The following is a 9,450-nucleotide window of genomic DNA, read 5'->3' as shown; positions in this document are numbered from 1 at the left end:
GCAAAAAGCAACATTGGCATCATTTATTGATGTTTGGCATGGCCAAACTTAAATATGCATAAGCATCATCTTGCTAAGATGCAGATTCAGTAGATCTGAAGTGAGCCAGAGAGACTGCATTTCCTAAAAAGCCCCCAGACGATGCCCAAGCAGCTGATCCACGGACCACACTTTGAGTATCAAGGTCATGAGGACAATGGTTCTTGACGTTAGCTGCATATGAGAATCATCTGGGAAGATATTAAAAGTACTGATGTCTGGGTCCCACCCGCAGAGATTCTGATTTAACTCATTTAAGCTCTCCAAAGTTTAAGTAGCTAGAGTTAATAGAGCTTTAAATATGAAAAAAGAAAACATTTAATCAAATTTCTTCTTAAATGAATTGCTGCAAACATCTGAATAAATAACTATTTTGGAGAAAGTAAATACCACACAGCATCTAATCCCCAACTCGCAAATCAGCTTCTGTGCTACAAAGGCCCCGCCCCTTCCCTTCCCTGACACGCCCCTCCAGTGAGGCCTAGCCCACGCCCATCGGTTGGCGCCGCGCCCCCGTGTCTATTGGCCACGCCCTTTTTCCCTTATAGCTTCTTCTTCCTTTTCTACGGGGTCAACTTCCGGCGCGGAGTTTATCACGTGCCCGGATATAGGAAGTGTTGGGGGAACGGCCGCTTCCCGTTCAACTCTTTATTGAGGGGCGCATCCAAGTGACCCCCATCCGGTCTCCGTTTTGGAAGACCCGCCTCGGCACAGCCGGGCCCAGTCCTTGCGGTAAGCCTTCGGCCGCGGCTGCCCGGTAGTCCTGGCGGGGGCGGACAGAAGAGCTGACAGACAGGCACCAGGGTCTAAGGCGGCTCCTCAATCCGGCTGCTGTCTCCACGCCTGGGGTCGGGCACCGCTCCCTCTGACCTTCCTTTCCCCGTTTGTCCTGGTAAGACGCAAAGGCTGGTCAGAGCATTCTCCAACCCCTCGTCCTCGGGTCTAGGAGAATGCGGAGCTGGGAGGGCAGCCCTCACGCGCCCCGTTACGGTTCCGCCCATCAGAACCAGATTTTATTTGTGCAAAATGACCCTGATCGTAAGCTCTTTGGTGTGAACCAGGAGAGGAGAGCGTGACAGTGCCTTCCTTCTTCTTCAAGTTCACATCCCGGCCCCCCACCCCCCGCCAAATCTCTTAAGTGTTTTTCTCTATTTCCGTGCACAGTTTTATCTTCTGGATGACAATGCTTTATGCACTAATATGTCTCAGCAGCATACAGGGCCCATCGCACACGGGCACTCACACTGACCAGCTATTTGTCACACAGTGTAGTGGTCCAACTGAGCTTAAGGAAATTCAACCAGTACAGAGTAAGCAGTGGCTGGCTGCCTTTGGTCAGACATGGGTTCTCAGACCTGGAAAACAATTTTAGAGGACTCTAGGGATTTATTTACTGACTTTCAGAAAAGTACCGTAAAGACTGAAGAGTTAATCACTCGACTCTCAGGGTGTAAATGCCATAGAAGCACGCGGCTTCAGGTCTTCATAAACATATCTGTCATGTTGACTGCTATAACCTAGAATAGCGTCTGGCACCTAATAAGCATCAGTATTTGCTGAATGAGTGAAGAGTCACATAGTGCTTTTCATTATGCCTAACTCCTTTATGATGTATGCCCAATCCTGTCTTGTTTGCCAACAACACTCAGTTGTTGCTTGTAGCCAGAGAGGGAGTATGTGGTAAACGTTGGTCCCTATTATTTGTTTGACCAGTTTTTACTATTCAGTTCTAATTACCTTAAGAGATATTTAAGTATCCACTAAACACAAAACTATGATGAATATCCCTCCCTTCTTTCTCTTTAAGAGAATTCTTGATATACAGAAGCTTATGATTTAATGAGCCCATTAGACGGCAGATGCTTGATTTGTTTAGCTAATGCGGTAAGAGCTGTAGAAATTTAGAGGAGAGATCACTTTGGATTAAGATCTTCATTGAATCAACTTCATGTAAATTATGAAGTTTAATTAGGGTTTGGATAGGGCGGAGATGATCTTCCTTACATGGAAAGTACCAAAGTAAAGATTTGACGTCAAAAATGAACAAGAGTGCTTGGAGTGCAATGTTTTGAGACCATTAGGAAAACGTTGAGTAAGAGTGTGATGTGATACAAACTGTCTTTTAAAATTTTCTTGTTGTTCAGGGTTGTGGGACCTTGCGAAGAGATAACCAGATTTTGTAGAGTTAAGTAAAGTTGATGTGAACCTGGGTTAGTATATTTGCAGTGGGAAAAGAAAGGAATAAATTACATGTGGATGGGGTGAAATCGCAGAATGTGGTAGCAGATTTCATGTTGACAAGGGAATAAGGAAGCAAATATGGTGGATTTTGAACCTGGACATTTGCTTATAGATATGAAAATTAGAAAAGGGGAATCTTGGAGGAGCTATACTGTCATGTTAGTTAATTTAGGCATTTATTAAATGCCTAGTTTGCCAAGTTCTAGAAATACAAAGATGATTAAGACATGGTCCTACTTTTAATAGGAGATAAAATACAGCTAGCTAGAAAATACAGTTCATAAATGCCATATTATCAGAATAGAAGGGAAATATTAGAGAGGTAGAAATTACTCTTTGCGCGGGGTGGCGGCAGGGAGGGGGCTGCTTTACAGAAGAGATGACATTTTAGCACAATCTTGAGGGATGAATTATAATTTCCTAGGGAGAAGAGAATTCTAGGAAAAGAAAATTGCTTAAACAAAAGCCCAGAGATGGAAAAGTAAACTGGCCAGTGCCAATGTGGCTTGGGTTTAGGAAGAAATATAATGTAGTGTCTGGGCCCTACCACATATTAAGGGATTAGCAGCATGGACACTCTATAATAGGCAAAAAGGAGGATAGGTTGAGTGAAGGTGTGGAGAGATGGAGAAGCGAGCAATTGGGGAAAATTGCATTTCATCGCTTTTATATTCTCTGCAAGGTAGGTTGTTAAGTCATTTGCAGAGACGGAGAAGGCTAACCTCTAGAGCTGGGAACTGAAGGAGAGTAATAAGGATTTGCAACAATAGTCATGGGGAATGGAAAAAGGAATCATCAAATGAGGGATTAATTGCTGAGCAGCATTGAAAGTCTATCTTTCACTGGATGTAGATATTTGTAATGCATGCAATGAGCATGGATATGTGGCTTTTGAAAGCGGCATCTGGTAGTCCAAGAGAAGTGAAGAAAAGAATACAGTTTATGGAGATTGATAAAAACAAGATCAACTGGTCTACAAACAGGGTGAAATAATTGTAGGGGATAGTTTAGGTATAGGGAAATGAGCACTGTCTCCAGGCTAGGTTGGAAAAGAAGTAAACTTGGAGAGGCCAGATTAAGAGAACAGAAAGGAGGGCAGTGTCAGAAGACTAGAGGCTGAGATGAAGTGGAAGTGGGAAGATGTGAATTTTATGAGAAAAGCAATTTTTGAAATTGGAGCAGATATAGAAGTTTTACAGATTGAGTAAAATATTGGAAAGACCTGGTTTACAAAGTAGTCATTGTGCTATAAAAATGCACTGTAAATCATTTATTTAAAAATCATAATTTCTTCATTTTCCAATAGAAAGAAATAGTGTTTTAGAAGTTAGTGTCCTAGGCAAGCTCACATGTATGAAATACTACACATTTGCGTTGAAAAAATAGTAATATATATCCACACAAATATGTATATGAAAAATAAAATAGAGATTAAAAATTATTTTAACTTAAGTTGATGTTTGAAAAGATGCTGAGTTAGGTAAGATAAAGGAGATAAGTGGAAACCTATTTTTATAACAATTTTATTGAGATTACATATGATAAAGTTCACCCTTTTCAGTTATATAATGTAGCGATTTTTGGCATATTCACAAGGTTGTACAACCATCATTACTATCTAGTTGAAAAGCATTGTCATCACCCCAAAAAAGAAACTCCATACCCATTAGCAGTCAATCCTCCTTTCCACCTTCCTCTCCAGCTCCTGAAAACCACTTATATTTCTGTATCTATGGATTTTCCTATTCTGGATATTTCATATAAATGGAATCATACAATACGTGGTCTTTTGTTTGCTTAGCATAATCTTATCAAGATTCATCAATACTGTAGCATGTTTCATTACTTCATTTCCTTTTTTTTTTTTTTTTTTGTAGCCGAATAATCCATTGTGTGGCTATTCCACATTTTACTTATATATCATTTGATGGACATTTCTGTTATTTCCATTTTTTGGCCATTGCAAATAGTGCTACCATGAACATTCATGTACAAATTTTTGTGTGGACTTATGTTTTCAGTTCTCCTGGGAGTGGAATTGTTGGATTGTAGGGTAGCCCATGTTTAACTTTATGAGGAGCCACTAAGCTGTTTTCCAAAGTGGCTGCACCATTTTACAATCCCGCCAGCAATGTACAAGAGTTCTGTTTCCTCTCATCTTCACCAACACTTACTATTTTCTATCATTTTTATTTTAACCACCCTTGTGAGTATAAAGTGGTTGACACCTCATTGTGGTTTTGATTTGCATTTCCTAGTGGCCAGTGATGTTAAGCATGTTTTCATGTGCTTATTGTCCATTTGTATATCTTTGGAAAAATGTCTATTCAGGTATTTTATTCAATTTTTAATTGGGTTATTTGTTTTTTTATTGTTGAGTTGTAAGGGTTCTTTATGTAGAAAACTATTTAAAGATTGAGCAGGGAGTTGAAGATTTTTTTCTTAAATCTTGTGTGTGTGTGGGGGGGGGTGTGTGTGTGTATACTCGGTGAGCATTTCCAAACATTTTAGATTTTGATAACACTGGTTCTCTAATTTTATTTCCAAACTTCCAGCTTTATATTTTTGTGATATAGGTGTATTCATATAGTAAATCGTTTTTCCTAGGCTTGTTAACCAAAAATCATTTTCAAATCATAAATTCAGAAGTATAAGGTGGAATGATGTTGAGAGTGAGCTTAATATCTATACTCCAAATTTTTCAGCTGAGAAAAGATGACAGCGATCAAGCATGCGTTACAAAGAGACATTTTTACACCAAATGATGAACGCCTGCTGAGCATTGTGAATGTCTGCAAAGCAGGAAAAAAGAAAAAGAACTGTTTTTTATGTGCCACAGGTGGGTATTTAGTAAGAAAGAGTACTTGTTTTGTATCCTTTTGTTATTTAGGAGATATTTCCTTTTGTTTTGAATATCCCAGTTGTCTCTATAATTGAACAAACTGTTGGGTCAACAAATTCCCACTTGGCTTTGACAGGCTGTTAGTTGTTGCCAATCTGGTGGTAGTGAAATAGTATCTCATTGTGGTTTTAAATTGTATTTCCCTATAATGATGAGATTGAGCATCTTTTCATGAATTTCTTGGTCATTGCATTCTCTTGTCTATGAAATTTACCTGTTTAAGCCTTTTACTCACTTTTCTATTGTGTTGCTTGTCCTTTTACTGATTTGTACAAGTTCTTTCTATAATCTTTCTACAGTCTTTTGTTGGTTGTATGCATCCCAGGTAGTGGCTTGTCTTTTCACTTTTTATGATGCCTTTTAATGAAATTTATAATTTAAACTAAATGAAATTAATTAATCCTTTATGGCTTTCCCTTTTGGTGTCTTAAAGATCCTTCCCGGATATCTTTTGTACAGTCATAAAAATATTTTCCTAAATTCTAAAAGTTTTATAATTTTGTCTTTTACATTTTAGTCTTAGTTCACCTGTGTCGACATCTGTCGTGGTGTGTGTGAGCATTTCTGGTTATCATCTTATATCTTATTTTTATTTTGTTTTTGTTCTTTATTCCACCTAAATTTTAGAAACAACTTGTCAAGTTTCAGACTTTGTTGGGATTTTGATTGGAATTGTTTTGAACCTATAGTTCAATTTGGAGAGAACTTACATTTTTATTGTATTGAATCTTTTGTGTCGATGAACATGGTACAGTTCTCTGTTTAGGTGTTTTATAACTTTTATGAGTTTCATCATTTTCTCTAAAGGTTTGGCATGTATATTGTTGGATTTATTCCTGGGTATTGATTTATTCTTAGATTTTATTTGATAGTCATGAAAGCTCTTTTTAACATTAATACATTTTAAAATCATATATTGTTAGAATTCTACAATGAATTGTCGGTGTTTTATATGGATATCTATCAATCTTGCCAAACTTTCTTATTAATTCCAATTATTTATAGACTCTTTGAAGGTAGTGATATTTTTCTTCCTTCCTTTATAGTCTTTATATCTTTTATTTATTTTTGTTGGTTTAGTTTCCTAGTTAGGACTATCCATCCAGGCTCCATCTCAAAGAGAATGACTTCATTTTTAAGCATGATATTTGGTAGAGGGTTTTTATAGCTATTCTTTACAGTGTTAAGTAAGTTCCCTTCTATTCCTGATTTCTTCCAATTTTTTTAAAAAATCATGAATGGGTGTTGAATTTTATCAACTGCTTTTTATATCATTGATAGTATCATAAAATTTTCTCCCTTGTTAGTGTAGTGTGTAATTGTACTTGGTTTTTCAAATGATAAATTGACTTTTTAGAATGACCTCACTCAATTATAATGCATCTGTATTAGGCCATTCTTGCATTGCTATAAAGAAATTATTAGGCCAGGAGTAGTGGCTCATTCCTGTAATTCCAGCACTGAGGGAAGCTGAGGTGGGCAGATGGCTGGAGCCCAGGAGTTTAAGACCAGCCTGGGCAACATAGTAAGACCTTTATATGTAAATATATTGTTGCTCTTTGAAATGCTATTTTGCTCTTTCAAGCCTCGCAGACTTTACATATGTCAATCATTCTTTAGATTTTTACCTCATACTTTTCTTTAAAACTGGTCTGAATTAATGTGTTATTAATATATCATTCCTTTATTTCTCAAGGAGTCTACTCTGATCCTCTAGTCTGACTGAGATGCTTCTATTAGGATTCTGTGCTTTCCTCAGTCAAAGCCCTTGTTGCAAAGTATTACACCTCTTTTAGTATCAGCTACTAGGCACCTGAAAGCTATACTTGCAAGGAGCAAAAGAAGAATGAGTGAAAGGAGTAATATTTCTAATAAAAGTGTGTGTTTTACTTAACAGTGACAACTGAACGCCCTGTGCAGGTTAAGGTGGTCAAAGTCAAGAAATCCGATAAGGGAGATTTCTACAAAAGGCAGATTGCATGGGCCCTTCGAGACCTTGCTGTGGTAGATGCCAAAGATGCTATCAAAGTAGGTTTTTCTCAGTTCTTTGACCTGTGTTCAGAAAGCATCTTTCATTTTATAACATGGTATTACGTATTCTAAGATGATCTAAAAACAAATTAATGTATATATTTGTTTTCTTATTTTTTTGCTTTTTTTAAGCTATAATTATGTTTGTGCACAAGCTACATAAACTAGAGCAAAATAACCTTGACTGTATACATTTCTGTGTTTAGATTAAGTATAATTTGTATAAAATCTATACGTAGTATGGATTGTAAAGTGGTGTGTCATGAGTCTTTTTGCTTGTTTGTTTTTTTAGTCAAAATCATGTAACCAAAGTAATCCTTCCTTAGTCTTCATGAGTAAACATAGAATCACCAGCTGGGGCAGCCAGACTGGCCTTTCGAGGCCACCATGGCTTTGATGTTTGTGGATCAACAAAAAAACAGAAGTGATAGTGGGTTACATACCTTATTTTAAGGAATGTAAATAATAAGATCTATAAAGATATAAATCTTACACTTTATACATAAACCACACTCAAACTCCAAGAAAGTTGAATAATGTGATAATCACATTAAAGGACCACCTATATTCCTGACAGTTCAAGGCTTTTCACAGCAATACCCTTTTTTCAAAGCCATCAAGTAGGCCTCCTCTGATTAAATTAGGTGCTTCCTCCCCCCTCACCCTCTCTCACTCTGCCCTTCATCTTTCTCTGCAGCCCTAACACACCTACAGAGCACCAGGGAATACTTTGTACCACAACTGCTTGTACTGTCGGTGGGACTAATATAATAGCAAGGCTTAACACTAGTGAAACTACAGGCGCTCTTTAGCTCTACAAATCTCATACATTTACTAAAAAGGCATAAAGTAAAAACAACAAAAACAAAAAAATTGCCTGTGTAAAGCAATCTGGTAAAATAAAATTCTGATTTTACCCTTACTTTGGTACAGACCTCCAAGGATCAAAACTCTGGACAAAATGACAGGTAGTTGAGTTGGGTGCAGAAAAATGAAGTAAGAACAATTTGAGGAGAGCCCTCTATATCTGTATAATTCAGATTTCTTCCAAATGTAAATCATGCCTTTTCTTTAAGTATTCTAGGCTTACTGGCCCTTTGCTTTATCCCTAAGGAGCACTCAATGCTTACAAAAATGTGAAATGTATAAACAGGATTTGACAGAAATTTAGAAAGATGGAGATTGGAAAGAAAGTTATAATGAGATGTTTAAAAAACAATTTAGTCCAGGCGTGGTGGCTCATGCCTGTAATCCTAACACTTTGGGAGGCTGAGGCTGGTGGATTGCCTGAGCTCAGGAGTTCAGGACCAGCCTGGGTAACACGGTGAAACCCTGTCTCTACTAAAATACAAAAAATTAGCTGGGCGTGGCAGCATGTGCCTGTAGTCCCAGCTACTTGGGAGGCTGAGGCAGGAGAATTGCTTGGACCTGGGAGGCAGAGGTTGCAGTGAGCCGAGATCGTGCCGCTGCACTCCAGCCTGGGCAACAGAGCGAGACTCCATCTCCACAAAAAAAAAAAAAAAAAAAAAAAAAAGCACATTTTAATAAGTAATTTTTATTACCATGGGGAGAGATCAAGAGTGGAAACTTTTCTGGTTGGTTCTGTTTAAGACAAAACACCTTAAGGGCTTTTAAAAACTGCACCTTTATTAAGAACCATTTTTCCCTTCAGTAGTTTTGCACTTCATAACCCTGTTGACTTGCATAATTCAGTAACATTGCTGAATGCTTGTTTGAATGCATTTTCACAGCTGACGCCTCTTGCCAACTTGCTTAATGGATTTTTTTTTTTCATTTTATGTACGCACCTTGGTGTGTGTACACTATATATGGATATAAAACATAAAATTTTTATACATAACTTAACATTAGCCATTTTGTATCACACATTGATTTGTGTGAGTGTTGCCACTAGCGCACTCAGCTTCTTTTATGGTATTATGGGAAATATTCCCAGGGAAGAGATTATTTCCCATCAAGTTTCATATTAGTTGCCAATATTCCTATTGTATTTTTTTAAGTAATAATGCAATTACCTTTTCATTGTAAATGCAGGTTTTAAATTTTTGACGCTTTAATTCTGTTTATTAAACTATACGTTGAACTAATTAGTAGTTCCATGCTGCTGTAATATGATTGTTGTACCAAAGGTCAAATCCTGATTCCTAAGAGATTCCAATTCTTCACAGTAAAAATCTGATTTAACTTCCCTTATTTTAATGTATTTATATTTCCCC

General features: G+C 37.4%; 1 protein-coding gene across 15 annotated transcripts in view; it reads left to right on the top strand.

Moving 5' to 3' along the window:
- The first annotated feature begins 638 nt into the window (after window positions 1-638).
- EXOC1 (exocyst complex component 1) overlaps window positions 639-9,450 on the top strand; it is a 53,037-nt gene continuing 44,225 nt past the window's right edge. For 8 of the 15 annotated variants that reach the window (XM_065545179.2, XM_005555253.5, XM_074039973.1 and 5 more), the window contains exons 1-3: window positions 639-931; window positions 4,986-5,119; window positions 7,080-7,210. In XM_065545179.2, the coding sequence (XP_065401251.1) occupies window positions 4,996-5,119; window positions 7,080-7,210 (255 nt within the window). In that variant the 5' untranslated portion in view covers window positions 639-931; window positions 4,986-4,995. The remainder of the gene's footprint in view (window positions 932-4,985; window positions 5,120-7,079; window positions 7,211-9,450) is intronic. The other 7 variants (XM_005555255.5, XM_005555252.5, XM_074039972.1 and 4 more) reach the window with 1 other exon arrangement.

Source organism: Macaca fascicularis, chromosome 5 (genome assembly GCF_037993035.2).
Source record: "Macaca fascicularis isolate 582-1 chromosome 5, T2T-MFA8v1.1".
In the NCBI taxonomy this organism is placed as follows: domain Eukaryota; kingdom Metazoa; phylum Chordata; class Mammalia; order Primates; family Cercopithecidae; genus Macaca; species Macaca fascicularis.
Note: the sequence above shows the minus strand (reverse complement) of the source record. Positions and strands in the feature narration are given on the sequence as shown.